This window comes from Trachypithecus francoisi, unplaced genomic scaffold (assembly GCF_009764315.1).
Source record: "Trachypithecus francoisi isolate TF-2019V2 unplaced genomic scaffold, Tfra_2.0 Lachesis_group5, whole genome shotgun sequence".
NCBI lineage: Eukaryota > Metazoa > Chordata > Mammalia > Primates > Cercopithecidae > Trachypithecus > Trachypithecus francoisi.
The window spans coordinates 103816856-103843992 of NW_022681470.1; the positions used below are offsets into that span (position 1 = coordinate 103816856).

The window sequence follows — 27137 nt, forward strand, 5'->3', positions numbered from 1 at the left end:
CCTGAGTAGTCTCATATCCAGTTAATTATATCAGTAATCAAAAATCTTCCCAAATAGGGCACACTTAGCCCGAATGATCTCATTGGTAACTGATACCAAATGCTAAAAAAGAAATAATTCTAATCTTAACAAAAATTATTCCAGGAAATAGAAAAGTAGCATAATCTCCTCTCTTCATTTTATGAAGTTAACATAAACTTTATAAGAATACTGACAAGGATAGTGGTACAACTGAAAGTTAAACTACATTAAATTAAACTGATTCACAAATATAGATACAAAAATTCTAAATGAAACATGAGAAAACTGATCTAACATATACTAAATGATAATAATATATCACAAACAGGTTGCATTTATAACATGAACAGAAGGAAAATATAAATATTATAGAATCAATATAACTTATCAATTAACACATTAGTGAGAAAAGTCATATAATCATCTCAAAAGAGCAGAAACAGCATGTATAATTCTGTAGCAATTTATGAAACAAATCTTATTAAACTAGCAAGAGAAGAAACATTCCTCAATCATATAAACATTATTTTTTATATTACTATGACAAACCTTATATATCAAGGTGAAAAGTTGAAATAATTCCCTTTAAGATCAGGAGAATGTCCACTATAAACACTTGTATTCAATATTGCATCAGAGGTGTATGCCAACAAGCAAGACTTTTTCTCTTTTAGATAAAAGCATAAGGTTTGAAAAGGAAGAAATAAAACCATCATTATTTGTAAATACTGTGTATGTAGAAAACTCAAAGCAATACACAAAAAAATTAGAATTAATATGAAAGTTTAATAAGGAGGCTGTGCTTGTTAAATGATACACATAAAATGTCTGGAGTGCTGAGACTTTACTGTTATAATTATTCCTTGTATTAAACATTTGTGTTTCATGCACTTTTCTTTTTGTGTTATATTTCATAATTTTAAAAGCATTTAAAAAATAAGTGGTTATGGGCCAAAATTGGATAAAAAAATAAAAAATAAATTTTAAAAAGTGATAACATGAGAGAGTAAGTGTTAAGTTATTATTGACAAGATGGAACTAGTAGCAAAAATGTAAGTAGCTGTGCTCCTGAAAGAAAGAACAACACTGACCTGTCCTTCATGGGCACAATCAACTTCTCCCTCTAGAAGCCCAGATGACTAATGGTCATCTTACCCTTTTCATTTATCTAGAGGTGAGTTGAAAAGGAAGTAATCAATGGAATAGGATTGGTAGAGGAGGCAATTGGGGTGAATGGAAGAGGGAAGAAAATAACGTTTATTTAATATTGCTCTGCTACATCTCAAGTACATTAACTAATACTTACATAAACATCAGCCTATGACAAAGATGCTATTATCCCAGTTCTACAGATGAGGAAACCAAGACTTAGAAAGGTTAAATAATTTGTTCAACTACATACAAGTAGAAAGTCAGGATTGAACAGAGTGCTAACTTCAAACCAGTGCTTCCTCCACTGTGTCTTGCAGCTTCCTGGGTTCCAGAAATTTCTGGTGATGCAGCTAATGATTTAGCCATGCTCCTAGTCTCATTCATGCTGATTTTTATGCTGATTTTATTGCCTTTGGGTTTTCCTTCCTTCTAACCAGGGTGGATTCCCTATTTCTTTGTCCTAAGTACCATTACCTATTAGCCTACCTCTCAAAAAATGTAAGCCAATAAGTTAACCTGAGTTCTAATGGCAATAGTGTATCCTATGGGACTACAAATGAATGACAGGGAAGTCACTCTGGGTTAATATAGAATCAGAATAAGCCAGGAGAGGTGTAAGGCCCAAGGTGTTTGTTTTGTTTCACTTTTTTTCTTTAAAGCAGCTGGATAGTTTTCCTCAGGCAACTTTTGCCACCTGGTGGTCAAACTACATAAATTGGTGTGCTGGATTCTGGAAGAAAGTAGATTATTATATTAATAGTAACTTCCTAAATTCTCAGGGGTTGAAAATGCTATAGTGGACAGTGTATCCTAGAGGCCATGCAATCTGGAGGGTGGATCTCAGGGCCATACGTGTTTCTCTGTGGTGCATTTTGACCTACTTCCAGGAGCCATTCCATTTGAAAGCGGGAGGGCATCTGGGCTTGGTGTCGCATTGTAGCTGTTGTGACTATGGAACTTTGTTGTTGTTGATGTTGTTGATTTTACGTTTCTTTCCCTAACTCTGAATCATGCTTACTTCAAAGCCGCCAACTTTAATTCCCTTTAAACAAGGCAAAAATCATTCATGTATTTCCTGCACAACCATTTTAGCATCAAATACATATAAAAGCCTGTTCCTGGACATAAAGGGCTGAATATTTGTGCTTTTCTTAACCAAATACTGGATTTCCATCTGAGACTATTTTTGAACTTGACAGGGCCTAGTGGATATTTATGAAAAACCTGAGAGTTGATAACCGCGAGTCTATAGGTTTAGATGTGCCCTTTATGCTTGTTGGGTGTTTTTTTAATAAAGTAACTGCTTTGCAGAGGGATCTTGTTATCTCTAAAGTAAAACAGATTAGGAAAGCTGTTTTTCAAAGGGATGAGAAAGCATCCATTTCCAGATGTGTCAAAAACTACTGAATCACACTGTCAAAGAATTATGTGGTTGAAAGCAAAAATCAGAAAAAGAAAAAAAAAGATTTTTACTCTACTATTAAATAAATAATTCAGATTACTTTTAGAATGTTCTTTCCTTTGACAAAATAACTGATGCATAATTTTTAGAACAGATTTTCTAAACTGGAGACTTTTTCTGCTGGATCCAATAGGAGGGAATATCAAATCTCCCGGAAATCTGGCAGACCACAGAATAGAATAATTTTTATCCACAGATTTCATATCAGTTGCTTCAAGGACACATGGGACATCATGGTCTATTTAGAGTTATAGTTGGCTTGAGTTTTCTCTTCAGTGGATGTATTTATATAAATGCTGAACTGAATTGGCTGTATGGTTTTCCCCTAAATCAAAATGGAACGTTCACGCTGTCACCTTCACCAGGCAAAGGCAAGATGGAACTAGTAGCAAAAATGTAAGTAGCTGTGCTCCTGAAAGAAAGAACAACACTGACCTGTCCTTCATAGGCACAATCAACTTCTCCCTCTAGAAGCCCAACTATGGTACTCTTTGCCGCATAATAAAACGTTGTCTTATGCTTGCCACAGAATAAGACTTTGTTGTAGGTTTTTTTCCACACTTCTAATTTCTCTATATGACTTTAGGTTCATTTCCACCTTTGATATATGATGTAGATTCCTCTCATTCAATCAAAAGGAAATATTTACTGAGTTCCTGCCAGGTGCTGGGTGCTTAGGGTACAGTAAAAATAATAATAATAATAATAATAAGATGAAGTTTCTATTCTCCAGGAATTTACATATGAGGTGGAGAGACAGGCCATAAACAAGTAAGTAGCATTAGGCATAGGTACATACTATGATAAAAAATAAAAATAAAAAAAAAAAGCAGAGGATGAGGCAGAAGGCTTTGAGAAGGTGATACTCGAGCAATATGAATGAAGACAGGGTCTGAAAAAGGTGAACATCTAAGGCCAAAGCATGCCAGAGGGAAAGCAAATGCAAGACCCTGAAGACACAGCAAGCAGGCCAGTGTATCTGCAGTAGAATAAGCAAGGGAGAGTCAAAGAGTTGTGCTTGAAGAGTTAGGCCAGGGCCATTTCCTGTACAACTTTGTCAGACGTAATCTTCATTTATTCCAAGGGGGATAAGAAGTCAGGGCTGTTCAGTTGTTCAGCAGCATCAAAGTATATTCCCACAGAATCCACCTCCTACACACACATACTCTTTCTGTGATCAAAAAAATGTTATATACATTATCCATTTCTCGATTAGAGATTCACAATAACAAGAGCAAATTTCACATTCTAAGACATTCATAGTGAGATGTTCATGGATCTATGCTAAACTTATTTATCATGGAACTCTTTCTTCTGGTGATGCAAAAATCAACCATATGAATGTGTTCCTTCCTTGTTCATGCACATGGCTGTTTGCTTCATAGCCAAGGATGATATCACCATCCCAGTCATCATATAAGCGTACTCTGTGGTCACAAGGAAAGCTAGTGTGCATGACTCATATTGGTCCGTAGTGTGCATGACTCGTATTGGTCCATGGAGTCCAGCTACCGCTTCATTTATTTATTTAACTTTTGTTAAGCTTCATGTGTAAATTAGCAGATGCTCATTAAATCACTTTTAAATTAATAAATGATTAATGAATGGAAGGGAAGCTCTGCAGAATGGTGAAAGCGTATCATTTTCCAATAGGAAGTGCATTTATCTGCCAGTGCCTCTTTGCACGCATGGCCTGCCCCCACCCTAGTCTGTCATCCACAAGATCCACGGAAATTTAAAAAGGCTTTGTGATAGTCACCAGTACAAGAAGACAAATCATGTGTACTAAGAAGTTGATTTAATCAGTAAATATTTACAACTTTTAAAGGTAAAGATATATTGTTAGAAGTGAATTATGCAGTCTGAAAGCAGAATATCTGGTATGAGTTAAGATAGATCACACAAGAAGCTAGGTTCTTTTCAAAGAGCTTAGTATAGTTTTTCTAGGTAGGCACAGATTTAGAATTATGGGCACACACCTTTCTGGAGGCACAAAACATGCCTTTCAGGCATTGCCTTTTCAGCACAGAAACATAGATCATATGGGCAACAAAAAGGCACAGCATTAACCAGCAGGGCAAGAACAAAGCCAGAATACAACTGGATGTTGGTGTCTTTGATTTGCAGAGCAGACCACAAACAATGAGATCAAAGATGATGCAGTCACAAAGGCTGATTCTCGTGAAAAGGTAAGGAATTGTTTTTCTAAAAATGTAGATGACAGGATGATCTGAGCAAAACCATGATTTGAAGTGAGAAACACTGAAAAACGAAAAAGAAGATACTTTGAAGGAGAATACTGAGGTTAGAAAAGAGAAATTATTCGGACATCCGCAGAGCAGCTCCAACTGGAGAGAAAGGAGTTAATTTTGCTAGGCGGCTTGCACATAACTTCCCAGCTCCATGCTCCTCTCTAGACAGTGTGGCTTGGCAACCTCACAAACACCTGCTCACCATACAGCCATGTAGAGCTAACGTTGTCTTGAAGAGAGTTCAGAAAACCTGCCTGTAATTGCTAACAGGACTCAGAAGAGTATAACCTAACAATAAAAATATTTAGATTATGTTGCCCATAAAAAAAAAAAAGTCAAAGTCATACTCTTTTTGGCAGCAGCTCTCCTAAAATGTTGCCATATGGATTTATACATATGCAGATTTCCCCAATTAGATGGAGTACATGCTGGTTAGTTGACAGAGCCCAAGAGGGCTCCATTTGGACTTAAACAAATTAAAGCTGAAATTGTGTTCCTATGATATTTTAGAAATCCAAGAAGATGATGGTGGAAGCAGATTTAGAGGACATAAAGAAAACACAGCAGCGCAGTCTAATGGACTGGAGTTTTACTGAACATTTTAAACCGAAAGTACTGCTTCAGGTATTTATGGACTGTGATTCTCTAGGAGACGGTCAGATAGGTCTGGAGAGTCTGCTGTGATTTAGAACAGTTCACCTCCAGGTCATTCTCTCAGATCTAGTTCAGATCAATATTCTCCTTTACTTCAGCTATAAAATAAATTTACTCCCAGCTTGAGCTATGCATTCCCAGGGACTCTCTAAAATAGTTTAAAATACACTTTACGAAAGAATGCTTTTATAAAATATTTTAAGAAAAGAAATATACAAGACTGCTGCATATATATTTATAATATATACACACACACACATATATATACACTTTTTTTGCTGCTGAATATATTTTCTTAAAAAAAAGTAAGGCTTTATTGGGAAAAACCCTGTTTTTTTCCATATTGTTTATCCATTCTACTCAGTTTCACTACATTTCACAGTATTTTCTGTTTTGATTAACAGTTCAATGGAATCTGTGATAGCTAACATTCATTGAGCACTTACCATGTGCCAGGCACTGATTAATATGTATTATTAGCACAGTTAACTCTCACAATAACCCTATGACGTAGGAACTATGTAAGCAGTAAGAAACTGAGGCACCTTGACCAGTAGTGACTTTTGTCCAAGGTAACATGGCAGCTAAGTGAGAAGCAAGATATAAATCCAGGAAATCTGGACCTGGAACTTATATTCTTAACCACTCTGCAAAATAACAAGTAATCCCAAACCTAAATCCTTTTGCTGTTTTTAGCTTTTACACAAAAACCTTTCCTCTTTTGGTTTTGTCTTTTTAATTTGATTTTTATTTTTGTCAAAGTTTTACCACATGTTTTTTAAGCCAGAAAGTTCTACAAAGTCTTATTATGAGAAACAGCCTCCTTCCCCCATACCCACCCCACTCTACCAAGTCTCAACTCTCAGAGGCAAAAATCTTCAGCACATTTACCCCTTGCTTTTGTTACTTTACTCAGTGATCTCTAAATAGCAAGTATATTTTGTTTAGTTTTAGTTTTGTGACATCGTTATCAATTGATTCCTTCTTGAGAACACAGCTTTGCCCACCCCCATCCAACACATATGTGCATGTACAGGTACAGGCTCACCCACCCCCACATTCATATTAGCACTTATCCTTTCTCTGATACTGTTAACAATATCATAATTTTTGGTTAGATCAGTATTCAAAACTCTATTTCAGTTATGTAAGTGCTATTCACAGCTGAACTTTGTAGTATTCTGTAATTATATTTCCTTTATCGGTACCATTTTTATTTTCTCTGCAGTTAATAATTGCCTCTTTTTCTATTTGTTTCGTTTACTATGTATTTATTATTAACTTATCCCCAAATTCTCTACTACTGAGTAAGTCTCTCAATACATTCAAACATAACAGATATTCTGTTATTCTAACTCTAGATATTCTAACAGTTTTATTGTATTAGTGATATCTCTCCCATATTCCCTAAACTTGCTGCATAGCTGTGGTCCTGGGCCTCCGTTTACCATCATCTGGGCCACACCCATTCCCTTCCTTTCCAGTTAGATGCCTGTTTCCTTCATCCCATGTGTTCCCTCTCCAGTTACACTTTTTTTTTTTTGTAGAGGATCATCTCTTCCAGCAGTTTCCTTAATTAAGATAGACAGGATGTAAATTCTTGAGGCATTCAATATTTAAAAACAGCTTCATTCTATCTTTATATTGACTGGCAGGCTTTATAGTAAATGCTAAATTAAAAAGCATTTTTTCTCAAGACTTTAAAGACATTCTTTGACAGTGTTCTGACTTCCCAGATTGTCCTTAGAAAAATAAATAAATAAATACAATTCTGATTCCTAATCACTTGTTTGAATGTGTTTTGATCCTCTCTCTGGAAGATTTTAAGATCTTCTCTTTGTTCCAATGCTCTTGATTTCCTATTGATATGCCTTAGTGTGGTTCTGTTTCTATGTATTGTTCTGGCAAGCCAGTGCAATCCAGAAATTCCTGTATTTATATTTTGGGAAATTTTCTATAATCATTTCTTCAATAATCTCTCCTCTCCATTTTCTCTGTCCGTTTTTTTCTGGAAATCTTATTACTCTGGTGTTGGACCTCCTAGACTGAACTCGCAATTTCCCTGTCTTTTTTCTTTTAGTTTCCATCAATTTGTCTTTTGGCTTTGCTCAATTTCCATTCAGTTCTTATATTGAGCCTTTTATTCCTGCTATTAGTTATTATCATTCTAATTCCTAAAGTTATAATTCCAAATTACCTTTTTAAAGGATCATTTCACTTCTTTTTTTTTTTTTTTGAGATGATGTCTTGCTCTGTCGCCCAGCCTGGAGTGGCACAATCTTGGCTCAGTGCAACCTCCACCTTCCGGGTTCAAGTGCTTCTCCTGTCTCAACCTTCCAAGTAGCTGGGATTATAGGCACTTGCCACCACATCTGGCTGATTTTTGTATTTTTAGTAGAGACGGGGTTTCACCATGTTGGCCAGGCTGGTCTTGAACTCCTGACCTCAGGTGATCCACCCACCTTGGCCTCCCAAAGTGCCGGCATTACAGGTGTGAGCCATTGCATTTCTGATATAATACATTCTCTTATCTCTATGAGGATATTAAAATCCTCTGAAGTTGTCTTCTCCCTGAATTCTCTCTTTTTCCTCCAAGTTTCTTTTCTTTTTTTTGTCTTTTTTGTTTGGTCTTCATTTTTCATGTTAGAGGGTAATATATAATATTGTCCTCTTTGCTCATATTAATAATGAAACAATAAAAATATGATAGGAAGTACTATATGAGGTGGGGTGGGAAGCTGTCAATAACTGAGTTCATTGTTGGGTGATTTGGCTGGGAGATTTCCGTAGGAGACTCACCATTGTTGGTATGTTAGGTCTGTTTTCTTGGGCCATTTAAATTCTCCATGAAAAAGAAAAAGTCTAATTTTCTGTCTGAAAGACATAAGCCTTCCTGTCAGTGTTTTGAAAGCTAGGTAATGGGGGAAGGGTATTAAGCTTCTGACATTTAATATCTAGATCTGCATTATCCAATGTGGTAGCCACTAGTCACATGTAACATCTGAGTACTTGAAATGAATCTAGTCCAAAACGAGATGTGCAATAATTGTGCTGTACACTATATAAGTGCTATACACACTCAATTTCCAAGACTTTAAAAAGGTGGCATTAATTACTTTTGCACTGTTTATATGTTGAAATTATAATTTTATCTGTCAGATTAAATAAAATATATCATTAACATTCATTTGACTTGTTTCTTTTTACTTTTTAAAATGTGGCTACTCTAAAATTTAGAATCGCACATGTGGCTCACATTTGTGGCTCACTTTACATTTCTATTGAGCAGTGCTGATTTAGGCTTTTTCACAATTCCCTTTTTTTCTGGCATGTAATTCTCTGTCAGTGTGTCTTGGTTCCACTGTTCTTAGAACCCACTGGTCTAGCATCTGTAGTTACCCTCTTCCCCTCTGCTGGAGTGGGAGGTAGGCAATAGCCCAGTTGCTCAGAATTTTAATGGGATCCAGGGGCCTAACGGCTTCTTAAAAAGACTTTAAACTAATCTTCCTATTTTCAGTGCCACTTTCACCCCGTTTGCAGAGTTGACTGGTATTTCCATATCCTGAGACTTTCTATATTTCTGCACACAAATGGGGTTGCCTTTGGTCTCTCCTAAAATTAATCTCAAGACTTGGCTTTCTGCATTCTGCTAAGTCAGTTAGCCCTTATCCTTTTGCTTTCCAGATTCTAAAATTCTGGTGCCTTTGTCTCCTCTCCTTCAACAAGTTGAAGTTGGCCTTCAACTTTATGACATTAAAAAAACAAAGAAAATTTTACTGTTCTTTTAATGAGTGTTAGGGAGTGCAAATGCTCTATCTTCTCTCTGTAACTGAAAGTTTATTTCAGACTTTATTCTATTTCAGTTTTTCTCTGTCCTTACCGCTCGATGAAGCTGCACTTTTGAAGGTAATCAATAATCTTTGTTTTGCTAAATCTAATAGACACTTATCTTTCTTCATCTTCCCTGACCTTTTAACAGCATTGCAGAGCTTATCACTTCCCCCATGAAACACTCTGCACTCTTGGTTTCCTCAGCGTTGTATTTGGAATTTTGCTGACTTCTCCTCCTTTACCCAGCATCTAATATGGAAGTGCCTCAAGGCTCTGGAGCCTCCAGGAAGCCCTAGAGCATCTTCTCGCCTCTGTAAACACCTTCCTTTGATGATCTCATCTGTTATATACTATCTAATGCTGACAGATGCCTAAGTTTTTGTCTTCTAAATTACCTCCCTCTAGAGATTCACATTATTATACCTTACTCAAAATTCTACCTGAATTTCTGATCAAATTTAGTATCCATCTCAAATTTAGTATGCCACATGACACTCATATTTTTCCCACCTAAGCATTTCTTCCCTTGTCCATCTCAGAAAAGGTCACCATCATTCAAGTGCTCAAACAAAAAGCCAGAATCATCCTTTGTTCCAACCTTTCCTTTGTCCCTGATACCTAATCCATTATCAATGTTTAAGGGGTACACCTCCAAATATATCTTCAAGCTCTTCTGCAACACAGCTACCACTACTTTTTTTTTTTTTTTTTTTTTTTTTTTGAGACAGTCTCGCTCTGCCGCTCAGGCTGGAGTGCAGTGGTGTGATCTCAGCTCACTGCAACCTCCGCCTCCCGGGTTCTAGCGATTCTCCTGCCTCAGCCTCCTGAGTAGCTGGGACTACAGGCACGCGCCACCACGTCCGGCTAATTTTTGTATTTTTAGTAGAGACAGGATTTCACCATGTTGGTGAGATTGGTCTCAATCTCCTGATCCCGTGATTCACCCTCCTTGGCCTCTCAAAGTACTGGGATTACAGGCGTGAGCCACTGCGCCTGGCCTACTTTTATATGACTGCCGCCCTCTCATTCCACCACAATATCCTCCTGATTACCTGCTTCCACTCTTGCCCTGCTCTAATCCATTCTCCATGTATAAGATATTCCATTAATTTCATCTTTTTGGACACACCTCTTTCAAAATAATTTATAAAGCCACAGGTCTGTAGTCCCAACTGTTCAGGAGGCTGAGACAGGAGGATCACTTGAGGCTAGGCTTTAGGGGCCAGCCTATGCCACATAGCAAGGCCCCATCTCTAATTAACAACAAAAAAGATCTTAATCATATTTTAGAGGAAAATCTTATCTATTTTGTTTATTTTTGTTTTCCTCGTACCTGCACAGTGCCTGCCACACAATAGGTACTCATTTTTAATGAAAAACTTAACTAAATAACTAATGTAACCAATAATATTAATACAGAATAAAAGACAAGCACAAATTAGTAAAAAAGGAGAAAATAGGATATGAAAACTTTACATATTGATTGAGAGCAGCTATAGTTCTGAGAAACTTAGTGCTATATTTTTAGCACCCCAAAGCAAATATGAAAACTGAAAGATTTCAAAGCTCTTACTATCTAAAAGAAGGAAGGATATATATTCATCATAAATGCAATGGTTTTTTGGGTTTATAGTCTGAGCAGAATTTGCTTTTCAAAAAAACATCAATAAGTACTAGATGATACCCTACATAGCAATATTTTAAAGTGCAAAGATATTCACCATGTGTATGTTTCTTATGTTGGCTCTGAGAGAACAGATGTAAAAGTGCCACTCCATAAAGATACTCATTCAGGGGACTAAATTGGGGAAGCAAATATATTGTTTTGATTATGCTACCAGTGTAGAATTGAAAGCAAAATTAAAGCAGCCCTTTTCTAACATATTATTCCATGCCTTCAGATCATGCAAACAATAGGAAACCAAAAGCTGCCTCAGCAAATTGATACTGAAAACGAAAACAAAAGCTCACAGCTATCTAATTTGTTTTCCCTATCGACAGTTTCCTTATTGTTGATTGGCAAAGGAAACAGGATAAGCAGCTGCCCACTGTGCCTCTCTATTGGTGGCTGCCACTGCAGTGCATGCTGAGGATGGTATTTTTAGAAAGGGCCAGAGTTGGAAGGCAGGTAGAAATGGTATGTGTCAGAAAGACCACTCACTTCACTTCATCTAACACAGCATGGTATAGCGGAGAGAATGCAAAATGGCAAAATTTAGAATTGGAAAACGGGGATGAGCCTTGGCACCATAACACACAGTGTTCTTAGACAAGTCCCTTATTCTCTCTTAGCCCCAATTTATACTGAAAAAATGAGAATTCTAATTTTGATATGGGAAAAATAATTACACCTACTGTTTTAGTTCGCTTGGGCTGCCATGCCAAAATGCCATGCCTGAGTGGCGTGAACAACAGAAATTTTCTCACAGTTTTGGAGGCTGCAAATCTGAGGTCTGGGTGCTGGCATAGTTGGGTTATGTTGAGGGCTCCCTTCCTGGCTTGTGGCTTTGCATTATGTCCTCACATGGCAGAGAGTAAGAAGGAGCGGGGATGGAGAAGAGAAAGAGGGAGGGAGAACATGTTCTCTGCTGCCTCCTCTTATAAGGGCGCTAATCTTATCTTCAGGGCCCTAGTCTCATGACCCCATCCAAACCTCATTACCTCCCCACAGCCCCATCTCCAAATACCATCACACTAGCAGTTAAGGCTTCATAGGGATGGTGAACACAATTCAATTCATAGCATCTATTTATCTGGAGTTTTTAATGACGATAAAATGAGATGATCTATATCAAGGCATGGAAAATGCTAGATAAATAACTGCTGTGGTTAATTATTACCTACCAACCTTAATGAAGAACACTTGTAGCAAATGCCTCTCTGCCTGATGCCTAGTATTTGTTTTTCTAAAGTGTTGCTGAAATGCTTCCCAAGCTATCTACCATTCATGCTCTCACCTTCTAGTAGCTAGAAAAGAATCCTCTGGGAATTTCAACTTGACTAACAATGTGGAGGTAAATGTAGGAAGAAAAAGGGAGTAGAGAAATGCCGTAGTAGGAGACCTTTCTCTTTGGGAAAATAAAAAAGATTCTACAATGCAATTATTTTTATTTTCAGGTCCTTCAAGAAGCCCATAAGCAATATAGGTGTGTTGATTCTTACTACCATACCCAAGACAACTCTTTACTTTTAGTCTTTCACAATCCAATGAATAGACAACGTTTGCATTGTGAATATTGGAACATTGCTCTTCACTCCAATGTTGGATTCAGGTAACAAATTTAGAAAGTTTCGTTAGTTAGTTAGTTGGGTTTACTTAGCTTGCCAGTTACTTAGTTACTTAGGTGTTAGTTTCTTAGCCTAAGCTAGGGGGTTCAGCTCAATGAAAACATTTGTGTAGTACTATAGATTCAGTTCAGCTCACTAAATTGAATGTCAGCATGTGCTGGGCACTGTATAGGCATTGGAGCTATATCACTAAAGAAAACAGGTATCATTCTTGCACTCATGGAATCCAGTGAGGATGTTGTTAAATTACATTTGATTCATTTAGATTACAGTAAAACTATCTCCAAAAGATTTCAAGTAGGAACTATAAAACATGACATTCTGCATGTTGGTCTTTTTAACTCTATTTTATCTGGGGAATATTCAAAAATAGGTCAGCTGAGTAATATACCAACAGAGCAGTCAGGTTTCCAGCAAACTGAGAGCCTAGGAGTCAGTGATGTTTTTTTTTTCTTTCCATCTCCTTAGTTATTTCCTCGTTGTCTTAAAACTTTGTTCTCTCTTCTCATTAAGTATGATGATATTTCGTTGTTATTTCAATACTGGTTAATGTATTTTCAGTATAATTTGTATAGCTTTTGTTTCAAAGAATATGGAAAGATTTACTCAATGGACTTACATAATAATTGGGGGACTATGCTGTATGTGGGCACACACACACATTTTAAAGTCATTTTATGAAAGGAATATGGTACGTATACTAATATAACACCTTGAACAGTTAAGCTGTGTTTGTCATTGTTTTGTTTTTCATTAACAATAATTAAACATTTTATACCTTTGCCTTATTTGCTGGCTAGGATCTCCAATTTAATTTTGAGGAGAAATCCTTGTCTTATTCCAGATTTTAAAGGCAATGTTTTGAATATTCAACAATTAAATGTTTTTTTTTTTTTTTGCTCTAGGATTTATGTAAATATTCCTTATTAAGTTAAAAAATGATTTCTAGTGTGCTATGAGTTCTCAATCATAGATGGTCATTAAGTCATATCAATAAAATGATTTTTCTGGATCAATTTAGGTGTTTATATTTTTTCTTTAATCTGTGAAAGTACTGATTTCATTAACAGACATTCTAGTGTTGAACCAAACCTGCATTCCTGTAGTGAGCCAAATTTGTCCATTATGTTACCTTCTTTATAATTGCCACATTTGTTTGCTAATATATTGTTTAGAATAGTTACATGTGTATTCATGGGCAAGATTCAGCTATAATTTTTCCTTGCTTTAAATATACCTGTTTGGTTTTGGTATTGAGATTATATTAACCTCATAAATTAACTGGAAAGTGTTCTCCCTTTTTATTTCAATTTTTTAATTTTCTGAAATAGTTTGTGGAAAATTAAGATATATGTTCCTTTGGCATTTGGTAGAGTTTGCAGATAAAAACATACGGCCCAGGGAAGATGTTTGATTACTGACCCGACTTCTATCATGATTATCAGACTCTTCAGGTTTTCTATTTAATTTTAATTAGGTTTATAATTTATATTTTTCCAGCTATTTGACCATTACACCTGTTTTCAAAAGTATTGACATAAAGTTGATTAAAATATTCTCTTATCTTTTAAACCTGTGTTATATGTGTCTATATTCTTTTTTGTTCTTAACATTTTAAATGTACGATTTCTCTATATTTTTCTGGATCAAACTTGCCAAAGGTTTGCCAGTCTTGCTAATATTTTTAAGAAATCTGTTCTTGCTTTCTGATTCTTTCTCCTTTTATTTTATTTGATTTTGCCATCATCTTGTTTATTTCTCCTCTTTAGTTACCTTGGATTATTCTGATGTTCTTTAACTTCTTAAATTAAAATCTTATCTTGTGATTTCGAGTTGGTTTTTGCTAGTTTTGGTTGACTTTTTGCTTATTAGCATTTAAGGCAAAATCTCTCCCTAAATACCACCTTAGCAACATCTCAAAGTATCTGACAGTATTTTTATTATCTTTCATTTCTAATTTCCATTATCCTTGCTTACTTGACCCATTAATTACACAGAAATGTGAGTTTTCGTTTTAAGCACTTGGCTGTGTGTTACATTTTTGTTAACAGTTTATAGTTTTAAGATATAGTATTCAGGTAACATATTCTATGGAATACTGAGTCTATGAAATTTGTTGATACTTGCTGTGTTGTTTAATATGTAGTCAGTTTTTTAATGCTTAAAGTTTGTATGACAGGAGGGAATATTCTCTAATTTCTGACTGTAGGGATGTATTTTTTAAATCTTCCACAATCTTTTGGATTTTTGAGGACTTGGTCGAAAATTCCATTAATTAACGGGAAAAAACCTTTTTTAAAAAACCTCAATATTATGATGAATTTTTCAGTTTCTCGTTATAATTATATCAGTTTTTGGTTTCATGCATATTGAGGTTATATTATTAAACAAATACAGTATTAGAATTGTTATATCTTCCTGATGAACCTTTTATCCTTATGCAATGTTCCTCTTTATTTCTAGGACTACTATTTGATTTCAGGTTTATTTTGTCTGATAACAATGTTGATATGTTTGACATTAATATATCTGTATAGATTTTATCAGATATATTTTATCTGACATTGATAAGTTATACAAACCTTTTTCTTTAATATTATATCTAGTATATCCTTTCTGCCCATATGTAACTTGTGAAATATGTGTAGTTGGGATTTTTAAAAAAATTTAGTCTGACAATATTTGCCTCTTGGTTGGGAATTTAGTACATATTTTTAGATTGATTTCAATCACCTAATTTTGTCCTTTTATGTTCTCTTTTTCAGTTTCTTTACTTTGAGTTCCATTTTGTTTATTTTCACTAGTGACAGTTACATGCTATGTTGTTTGACTCATTCTTTAGAAATTGTGATAAGTATTTTTTAGCTTTATTGAGGTATAATTGATATACATGAAATTGTACACATTTAATTTACACATCTTGAGAGGTTGAGCATATGCATATACCCATGATACCATTACCACAACCAAGGTACTAAACATACTCATTATGTTAAAAAGCATCCTCATGTACATTTGTGTTGTTGTTTTTTAAAAACATTGAACACATGATCCCTTCTTTTAACATATCTTCAAGTGCACAATATCATATTATTAATGATATTTGAAAAACAATTCCCCACACCCATACCAGCCACTGTAAACCACCATTCTATTCTCTGCTTCTATGAATTTGACTATTTTAGATAACCTGTATAAGTGGAATCAGCCGGTATTTGTCATTCAGTGACTGGCTTATTTAACTCAGCATAATATCCTCTAGGTTTATAAATGTTACAAATGGCAGGATTTCCTTCTTTTTTAAGGCTGACTGCTATTCCATCATATATACCACATATTTAAATCCATCATCAGACACTTAGGTTGTTTTTTTATCTTGGCTACTGTGGAAAACATTGCAATGAAGATGGGAGTCCAGCTAATTCTTGAAGATGCTGATTTCAATTTTTTTGTATACATACTCAAAAGAGGGATTGATGGATTATATGGTTGTTCTATTTTTACTTTTTGAGAAACCTGTATGCTATTTTCCATAGTGGCTGCACCTTTCTACATTCCCTCCAACCATATATAAGGGTTCCAGTTTCTCCACATCCTTTCCAATGCTTGATATCTTTTGTTTTATTTTGTTTTGTTTATAATAACCATCCCAGTATAAGTGAAATGATATCTAATTGTCATTTTGATCTGCATGTCCTTGATGATTAGTGTTGAACACCTTTTTATATACCAAATCTAGTCAGTAAAGACTGGAGGAGAGAACTGCTTCTTTTTTTTTTTTTTTTTTTTTTTTTTTTAGTAGAGACGGGGTTTCACCGTGTTAGCCAGGATGGTCTCGATCTCCTGACCTCGTGATCCACCCGTCTCGGCCTCCCAAAGTGCTGGGATTACAGGCTTGAGCCACCGCGCCCGGCCTGAGAACTGCTTCTTAAATTGCAAAGACAGCAACAGAAAACTTCAAGGAACATGACGAATTCAGGAAATATAAATGTGACCAAAGGAATGCATTTATAACACAACTGAGAATATTGTACTCAGCAAATGTAGCCTTCAGAAATGAAGGAGAGATAGTCTTTCCCAAACAAAAGCTGAGGGAGTTCATCACCACCAGACCTGCCCTTCAATAAATACTCAAAGGGAGCTGTCAAGTTGAAATGAAAAACACTAAATAGCAATGTGAAAACTTATAAAAGCATAAAACTTACAGGTAAAGGTAAGTATATAGTCAAATTCAGGATACTTTAATATTGTAATGGTGGTTCATAAATCACATTTAACACTAACATAAAAGTTAAAAGACAAATGTATTAAAATAACTAGTTGTGATGATTCATTAATGGATACACATTACAAAAATATGTAAATAGTGATGTCAATAACATAAAATGTTGGGAGGGGAGAGTCGCAGCTACATGGGAGTCTTAGGCTGGAGGATCATTTGAGCCTAGGAGTTGTACTCCAGCCTGGATAAGATATCAAGACCGCATCTCTAAAAAATGGAAAAAGAAAAAAAAAAACTTCTGCAAGTATGTCTTTCTGTGTAAAATCAAAGTCAAGTTTTATCAGCTTAAAATGAACTGTTATACATGTAAGGTGTTTTATGTAACCACAAAGCAAAAATCTATGATAAACACATGAAAGAGAAAGAGAAAGGAATGAAATAATTACACTGCAAAAAAATCAGCCAGTCAAAAAGGAAGACAGAAAAAGAGTAAGAAATAAACAAAAGAACTGTAAAACAAAATTGAAAATTATTCAACACAATCAAGTGGAATTTGTAACTGGAATGCAAGAAGGGTTCAATATATATAAATCAATAAATGTAATATACTGTGTTACAGAATGAGAGTAAAAGAGGAAACAATGAACTAAATGGCAACAGTTTATTAATAATTACTTTAAATGGATTAAATTCCCCAGTTCAGAGTGGATGAATGGGTAATAAAACAATATCCAACTATACTCTGCCTGCAAGAGACTCTCTTTAGATTTAAGGGCATAAATAAGGTGAAAGTGAGGAGAGAGAAAAACATATTCCATGCAAATAATAACCAAAAGAGATCAAGGTTGTCTACACTTATGTCATATGAAATAGGCTTTAAATCAAAAATTGCTACAAAAGATAAAGAAAGACTTATAATGACTACATCATTATATAATGACAAGGTCAATTCTCCAAGCAGATAGACCAGTTGTAAATATGTATGTACACAGCATTGAGCAGCAAAGTAACATAAAGCAAATATTAACAGAACTAAAGGAGAAGTAGACAGTAATATAATAGCACTAGGATTGGATTCCTAATTTTAAGTGTTCTTACCCCACAAAAAATAAGTATGCAAGATAGTATGTATATTAATTAATTCAATTTAGCCATTCCACAGTATATATATTTCAAAACCACATGTTGTACATTATAAATATTTACAATTTTTGTTTATTTAAAAATAAATTAAAATTCAAAAAATGAATTACTATCTTAAAGTATACACAAAAATCAACTGAAAATTGCTTGAAGATTTAAATGTAATTTCTTCACATTATTTCACAGGGAAAATCATTTTGAGCTTATGGCTTCCTAGGGGCTAGATGACATGGCCCAAGGAGAGAAATGGTAATATGAAGAGCTCAAGGATCAATTGTAACTTTTTCAATTCTTCTAAAAGTAATCCTCTATTTAGATTTGTTAATTCTTCAATCAATTTGAGTAATTTCTATTTCTCTAGGGAATCATGCATGACATCTAGATTTTCCAGTCTATTGGCATACAATTAAACAGAGTATTCTCATGATTAATGTCTGTTTATGAGAAGGATGTTTTCATATCTTTTTATGATTATGGATTTATCTACTCCCCTTTCTATTATTTTGACATGTGTAACGTGTGTGCAAATTTATTTTTGAATCCTTCTTAATTGAGGACTTTTATCAATCTGATAAAATGTCCCTCTGTGTTCCCTTTAATACTTTCTACCTTGTATTTAATAATGTTTGATATTAATATTTTTGGATAGTCTTTCTTTATATAAGAATTTGTTGGTATAACTTTCCCAGTCATTTTATACCTCAGGTAGGTATTGTATTTCACTAGGTTAATGTAAAGTTGACTACCGGGGTTAAACTAAGAAGAGGATTACTTTTCTCCTGTAGCAAGAAATCTGGACTTGGGCAGTGCCTCAGAGCTAGTACAACTGCTCGTAAAAGTCATCAAAGACCTAGGCTTCTGGCTTCTTAAGTCTGCCATCTGCCACACTTCTATCTTTCTGCGTAATTTCGTTTGTATGTATATCTCTTTTAAATAGCACTTTGAGGCCAGCCCAGTGGCTCATGCCTGTATTCCCAGCATTTTGGAAAGCAAGGCAGGAAGCTCGCTTGAGGACAGGAGTTTGAAACCAGCCTGGGCAACATGGCAAAACCCATCTCTACAAAAAAATACAAAAATTAGCTGAGTCTGGTGGTGCGCACCTGTGGTCCCAGCTACTTGGGAGTGTGAGCTGGGAGGATTTCTCAAGCCCGGAAGTTTGAGGCACCTGTGAGCCATGATTGTACCACTGCACTCCAGTCTGGGTGACAGAGCAAGACCTTGTCAAAAATAAATAAATAAATAGTAGCTTGCATTTTTTTAGTTACTCTGATAGCTTATGTCTTTTAAAGGATTTTAATAATAATTAAAAATAAAGTTAAGTATTTTAAATGCTAAAGAATTTAGTCCATTCACTTTTACTTTTATTGGTAATGCATTTGGTTTTATTCTTACCATTTAATTTTATAAATAAATTTTTATGTAGTATTAGTCTATTTTCTTTTGTTAGACTGAATATTCTAAGTGTATTGAGTATGAATTTTAAAAAGTTATACATTCTATTTATATTCTGCTAGAGGTTATATTTACCCTTTTAAATAACATTGATATATTTTTATCTCATATCTGGAGTTAATGAGTATTAATATTATTTTGCAAAAAAAATTTTTAATTTAACATAATTCCATTTACCCCCAACAAATCCCTACTTCTCATTTTGGAATTGTCTAGAACTATTGTTTCTCATTGTAAAGTAATAGTTTCTAATCACAAATTAATAGCATAGTTACATTTAATTGTAAATCATACTGCTTTTTTTCTTGACCTTTTAACTTCTATCCAATGTTGTCTTATTTCTCTGATTTATTTTTTTAATGCAACTGGATTACGTTTGTGAGTAAATATTTCAGAAAGTACCTATGTGTGGTAAGCTTTCCGAATCATTGCATGCTTAATATTTATTTTGCTCTCTCATTTGAAGACTGCTTGAGCTGTATATATAAGTCTGTGTTTCCTTGGTGTAGGTTACTTGTAAGTATTCTGATTTTTATTTGACATGCAGACTCATTAAAAAGGTCTGAGCAGAGGAAAGACATGATCTGACTTAAGAGTTACAAGGATCATCCTAGTTGCTATGTTGAGAATATACTTTGGGGGTAGGAGCAGGGAAACCAGTTGGAGGCTATTGCAGAAATCCTAGCAAGAGATGGTAATGGCTTAGACCAGGGCAATAGCAGTAAAGGTGGTGAGAAGTCGGCAGATTTTGAATATATTATAAATACATTTTTTATTATTTTTAAATAATTTTACACAATAATTTAGATTTCCTGACAGATTGGAAGAATATAAGAAAATAAGAAGCTGGGCATGGTGGCAGACACCTGTAATCCCAGCTACTTGGGAAGCTGAAGCAGGAGAATTGCTTGAACCCAGGAGGCGGAGGTTGCAGTGAACTGAGTGGTTGCACCACTGCGCTCCGGCCTAGGCAACAGAGCAAGACTCAGTCTCAAAAAAAAAAAAAAAAGAAAAAGAAAATAGAAAATAAGAGTGACAAAGTAGAACATCAGGGTATTTGACCTGTTTAACTGGAAGTGTAGACTTGCCATCAACTAAAAATGCCAGAGAATTTGGATGCTGCAGGTTGGAGTAGATCCAGAGTTCATCTGGGGACATGTTGAGTTTGAGATCTCCATTACCTTCTAAATGAAGATGTTGGGTACCCCCATAATTCATATTTTACATTTATAGTTTATTTCTCCAAAAAGGATGAAGAATTAAAACTATTAAACAACCTGAGTATATAATCCATCTAGCTTTATTTTTTCAAAACTTTAAGCCTCACTTTCACATAATTTGACAATAACTAATTTTTATTGTCAAATCTAAATCTTACAACTAATGTCCTCAGAAACAACTCTCTTTGGACATTCATATAATTATATATAACATCTAATTTAAATAATTACACTAGTCAGTATAAATGATGTGAATGAATTTGGGAACAAATACGACAGTTGGTAAGCAACAAATTGCCAATGAAAGCATAAACACACAAGCAGTTAGAGAATAGTATTTAAGATGTGCATATTCATAAGGTCAGTAAGCTTCATAGCAAAGCTATAGTGATTTAGTTAATCCAGTGAGTATTAACTGGTCATCAATTTTAAAAGTTCCTAATGTGCTATAAGATTACCTGAAAAAGAGATTGCATTATATTATTTTCCAACTAACAGTGGTGAAAGTGATCATCTCTTCAAACTGTCATTAACTCTTGGTATTATTAAACTTGTTAATCCTTCACTTCGGTGGAAAGATTTCATTTCTTTTTTTATTTCTTAAACCCAAAGCCTAGTGAGTCAGATGAAAGATCTCATTTTAAAATTTACATATCTTTAACTGTGGATGAAGGGCATTTTTCATATGCTCACGGGATATTTGTATTTGACTATTTTGTGCAAAATACATCTAAGATATATTCAAACTCATTATATTTGCAACATGAGCACAAAGTTTATTTACACAGTCAATATATTTAGTATTTATTGACTTTCATAGTAAATAGACATCTGTTGTTGTTTTGTTTAGGAATTATTTGGAACTTGTTGCAAAATCTATTCAAGATTGGATTACAAAAGAAGAAGCTATATATCAGGAATCTAAAATGAATGAGGAAATCATCAGGACCAGAGCTGAGCTGGAATTGAGATCTTCTGCTAATGCCAGACTTACTTCTGCTAGCAAAATCTTTTCCCTTAAAAAATCTAAAAGTAAGTAACCAGTTCAACTTACACGTAGAATAAAATTCAAGAACATTCTTCTATCTCTTAATTTAATCAAGACTGTGAATATTTCAGCATTAAAAAGAATTACTCAAAAAAGTTCCTGTGATTCTTCACTTTCTCTAGTAAATAGAGTAGCTGCATTCCAAATATGGGATTGTACCTGAGTGCAATAATAGAATATTTGTTTATATTGACCCCACTTCTTGTCAGATCTGGAAGATTCCATCTGTTGTGCAGATCAAATGTTACATGTTAGAGAAATGCCAAATGCCTTTATTGGTAGGATTGGTAAATTAAGCTATCTAAGATTTGTTGACAACATAAAAGGTAAATTCAGAGTTAGTAGATATATATTTGAATAATTATAGAATCCAAAAGTGAGATTAAAACAAGGTCTTCCTTAGAACAGGACACAGAAGGGTCCCAAGACTAACTGGGAGTAGAAATCTAAAGATAATGGGGAAAGAGATTTTTGGAGGCCTGTGGCCGGTACTTGACAGGATAGTGGATCAATATATACTTTTGTTGATGATGATGTTGTTGTGGTGGTTATGTTGTGTTATTGTGGCCTTGAGGCTGTGGGCAGAAGGGGAAGACAGTGATAGAGTAAAATAGACTTTTAGAAAGATACTTGATAAAGAAGTGAAACAATGAGATAATTCATCTAGAAAATAATCACATTTCATTGTTTGTTCAAAGAAAATGGACTCCTTGTTAATAATATTCATTTTTTATAGCCAAAGTGAGAGGGATTTCTCATAAAGAAGCAATGCTACATAACTTCCAAAATTTTGGCAACCTCTATCAATTACCAAAGGAGTTTGTACCTGGCATGATTTTAAAGTAAACCATATAAAACCAAGTTAATGATGAACCATTTACCATATCGACCAAAATGGCTGTATAATCTATCAGTTCCGGGTCCTAATGGGGACCCAGAAGGAGAGCATTAAGTACCTAAAAAAAAGAAAAAGAAAAAGAAATAGATAGGACTACATTTTTTTATAAAATGGGTAGGGCTGCCCTCTAATACTCACGTCTAGGGCCACACCTGCATATTAGTAAGAAAAAAATGTGAGTTTACTGCCTTTTCTTTATAATACTACTGAAAAGACCAAAAGCCTGTGAAAATCTAGATAATGGTTAATTTGGTATTGGATGTACCTGTTAGATATTGCATTCAATTTCAGGTCTCTCAAGTACAGAAAAATATAAGTCTTCAAAATAGAATGACTACAATGGCAAGAGAAGGGCTTCAATATGGATGGAAACGTTAGATTTGTTCTGTGTAGTCTTAAAGTGGTAAACTAGGATTATTAGGTGAAAGCTTTAGAGAGAGAGAGACCGCAGTTCAATAAAAGCTGCAACGTATCAACACACTGAGAATGGAATGAACTGTCTCCAGAAACTGAGCTCCCCATCACTGATGTGGCTCAGTCCCATTTCAGATGTTCATTCTAGAGATGGCAAGAAAAAAATCAGAGATAAATAAATGAGAAGTTGAACTTGAAAGCCTTTGAGATCTCATCTAACCCAGAGATTTTGTCCTTCTATGATATCTTATTTAAGAGTTACTAAGAAGTTTAATTTTGTCTGATTATAGGTAACAAAGGAATCAGCAAAACAGAGATATCAGATCAAGAAAAAGAAAAAGAGAAGGAAAAGATTCCTTTCATTTTAGAAGGCTCTCTCAAGGTAATCCAGCTTACATAAAGTTTAAAAACAGGCAAAACTGAACTAAAGTATTACAGAACAGGATAGTGGCTGCCTTTGGGGCAGTAGTGATTGGCAAGAAGCATGAGGATGGCTTCCTGGAAGCTGGAGACCATCTCTTTTTGACCTGCTGGTACTTACAGGAGTGTTTGATTTGTGCTATTTGTGCGTTTTTGTGTGTATGTTATAGCTTATTTTTAAACAGTTTTTGAAAAACTCTGTTATTTTTTTCCCATTATGGTTTCAGGGCTTTTATGTTATTGATTCTACTGGGTTGATTCCACTTTGAGATATACATATATATTTTTTTGCTTTCTCTTAGAATATTTTTATAGTTTTTTTATATTTAGATATCTATCTAAAATGTATTTTTATATAGTATAATGTAAAGGTCGTACTTTTTCTTTGTCCAGATAGGCTATGTTACTATACTTTTTAATTAAATATAACACTAATTCTCCCCACTGAATTTGGGTGTCGATTAGATCGCATATTAGGCACCCATTTATTCTTTGAATTCAATTTTGAATGTTGTATTCTGTTTCAGTCACCTACTTAATTATTCCTATGCATGTACCATACTATTTTAATTATGATAGCTTTGTTGCAGGCTTTAATACTGGGTAAGCAAGAGCGAACTTCCCCACCCCTATGAGAATTCAATAAACATTTAAACAAAGTTGATTAATTTTGATGAGCCTCTGGTTTCTGGATATTAATAGCAAAGAAAATTACATGCCATACCATCAACTTTATTGTTAATTACTGCCAAATTTTATTAATTTTTAAACTCTCTGTTTTGAGACTAATATATGTTAGTTTTCCTCTTTTGTTGATATATTGAATTATAGAGATTGATTTAACAACACAAGTTGCATTTTCATTTCTATAAAAAAACTCATTCATGGTTTCCTTCAGTTTAGTTCTCATCCCACATAACTACATATATCATAATTGCCTAAGGGTGTCTGGTGGGAGGAGCGACTTAGTAAAATTCACATTTCTTTACTCTGTCCTAACTGCATCTTTGAGAGTAGAACCTAGTAATTTTAATTTTAATAATCTCCTGGGAACATCTTTATGTACATGATAGATAAAAATTACAGTACTATATGTTCATGGCATATTGTTATTTCCATAAAAAAACTGGGTTTGATTTGATAGCATTTTATTTGGAATTTTTATATCCATGGTGAATGAAATTGGTCTATAGACTTTTGTGTTGTTATTAACAAGCATTGGTATTAAGGTTATGTTGGCTTTTAAAAACTTATTTTTGTTACTTATTTTTTAACTGAGAAAAAAATGGTATATATTTCTGGTGTACAACATAATGTTTTGAATTACGTACATATTATATAATGGCTAAATCAAGCTAATTAACATATGCATTACCTCACATAGTTATTATTTTTATGTGGCAAGAATACTTAAAATCTAACTTCTTAGCAATTTTCAAGTATACATTTCGTTGTTATTAACTATAGTCATCATGTTGTACAATAGATCTCTTGAATTTATTCCTTCTGTCTAATTGAAATTTCACAACCTTTGACCAACGTCTTTCCGATCCCCTTTCCTGCAGCCTCTGGTAACCACCATTCTACTCTCTGTTTCTGTGAGTTCAACTCTTTTAGAGTCCACATATAAGTGCGATCATGTGCTATTTGTGTTTCTGTCCCTGGTTTATTTCATTTAATGTAATGTCCCCCAGGCTTATTCATGTTGCCGCAAATAACAGAATTTTCTTCTTTCTAAAGGCTGAATAGTATTCCATTGTGTGTGTATGTATGTGTGTCTGTATATATATACTATTATATATTATAATAGTTTATATATTATAGTGTTATATATTATATGGTTTGTATATTGTAATAGTATTGTATTTACACTATATATTATAACACTATATTAATTACACTGTATATTATATATTATGTATTATGTATTTTGTGTATATATACATACATAATACATAATGTAGTATGTATATAATGTAATATATGTATACATAGTATTATATAATTTATACATAAAATAGTACTCCATTGTGTGTGTGTATCTCACATTTTATTTATTCATTTATTTGTTGATGGATGCTTAGGTTGGTTCTATATCTAGGCTATTGTAAATAATGCTGCAATAAACATGAGTATGCAGATACCTTCTCAAGATACTGATTTCAAATCCTTTAGATATATATCCAGAAGTGGGATTGCTGGATTATATGGTAGTTCTAATTCTAATTTTTGAGGAGCCGCCATACTGCTTTCAATAGTGGCTGTAGTAATTTATATTCCCATCATCAGTGTACCATGGTTCTCTTTTCTCCACATCCTCCCCAACATTTATTATCTTGTCTTTTTTCTCATAGCCATTCTGTCAGGTGTGAGATAATATCGCATCATGAGTTTAATTTGTTTAATTTGCATTTCCCTGCTGATTAGTTATGCTGGGCTTTTTTTTCCTGAACCTGTGGGACGTTTGTAAGCCTTCTTTTGAGAATGTCTGCTTGGGTCCTTTGCTCATTTTTTAATTGGGTTATTTGTTTTCTTGCTACTGAGTTGAGTACTTTAGGTATATTTTTAGATATTAACTTCTTATCAGTTGCAGGTTTTCAAATATTATGTCATATTCCATAGGTTGTTTCTTCACTTTGTTGATTGTTTCTTTGTTGTGCGAAGGTTTTAGTCTAATGTGATGCCATTTGTCTATTTTTGCTTTTGTTGCCTGTGCTTTTGAGGTCATATTCAAAACATCATTGCCCAGAACAATGTGATGGAGATTTCTCTTGTGTTTTCTTCTAGTAGTTTCATAATTTCAGGACATACATTTACGTCTTTAATCCATTTTGTGTTGTTTTTTGTGCATGTACATTAGATAAGAGTGTAATTTCATTCTTTTGCATGTGGATACCTAGTTTTCCCAACACCATTTATTGGAAAACTTGGTCTTCCTCAATTTTGTGTTCTTGGCATCTATGCTGAATATGAATTGACTGTACATGTGTGCATTTACTTATGGGCCCTCTATTGTATTCCATTGGTCTGTGTGTTTGTGCCAGTACCATGATGTCTTGATTACCATAGCTTTATAGCTAGCCATTTTGAAATCAGGTAGTGTGATACTGTTACCAGTGGCGAATCCATATGGGTCTGCAGCAACCTCAATTCTTGCCTCCTCAGAAGAAAAAATTCAACTGAGGGGCATAAGGCAGAAGGAGAGTCTGAGGCAAGTTTTAGAGCAGAAGTGAAAGTTTATTAAAAAGCTTTAGAGCAGGAATGAAACGAAATAAAGTACACTTGGAAGAGGGCTGAGCAGGTGACTTGAGAGATCAAGTACATAGTTTGACCTTTTGACTTGGTGTTTTAAATGTTGGCATACTTCCAGGGTCTTGCATTACTTCTCCCATGATTCTTCCCTTGGGGTGGGCTGTCCACATGTGCAGTGGCCTGCTGGCATTTGGAAGGGGAGCAGACATAGTATGGTTTCTGGAGTTGTATGCATGCTCACTTGAGGCGTTGTTCCCTTACCAGTCTAGCATTCCTAGAAGAAGTTCATATACCACTTAAACTCCACTATTTTGCCTCTTAATGCACATTTTTGAGCCCACTCACCCACCTCCTGATGTCTCACTGGGAAGCTACTGATCACCAGTTTCAGGTGTTTTCCATCTATTG

At 34.5% G+C, this 27137-nt stretch overlaps 1 protein-coding gene across 6 annotated transcripts in view; it reads left to right on the top strand.

The window, feature by feature from the left end:
- The window catches only part of SPAG17 (sperm associated antigen 17), a 238312-nt gene that overhangs the window by 107592 nt on the left and 103583 nt on the right, over positions 1–27137 (top strand). For all 6 annotated transcript variants that reach the window (XR_004433674.1, XR_004433673.1, XM_033196418.1 and 3 more), the window contains 5 exons: positions 4763–4824; positions 5398–5511; positions 12490–12644; positions 21548–21729; positions 23348–23439. Coding sequence is in view for 4 of the 6 variants with exons in the window: in XM_033196418.1 (XP_033052309.1) it covers positions 4763–4824; positions 5398–5511; positions 12490–12644; positions 21548–21729; positions 23348–23439 (605 nt within the window). In the remaining 2 variants the exon portion in view is untranslated. The remainder of the gene's footprint in view (positions 1–4762; positions 4825–5397; positions 5512–12489; positions 12645–21547; positions 21730–23347; positions 23440–27137) is intronic.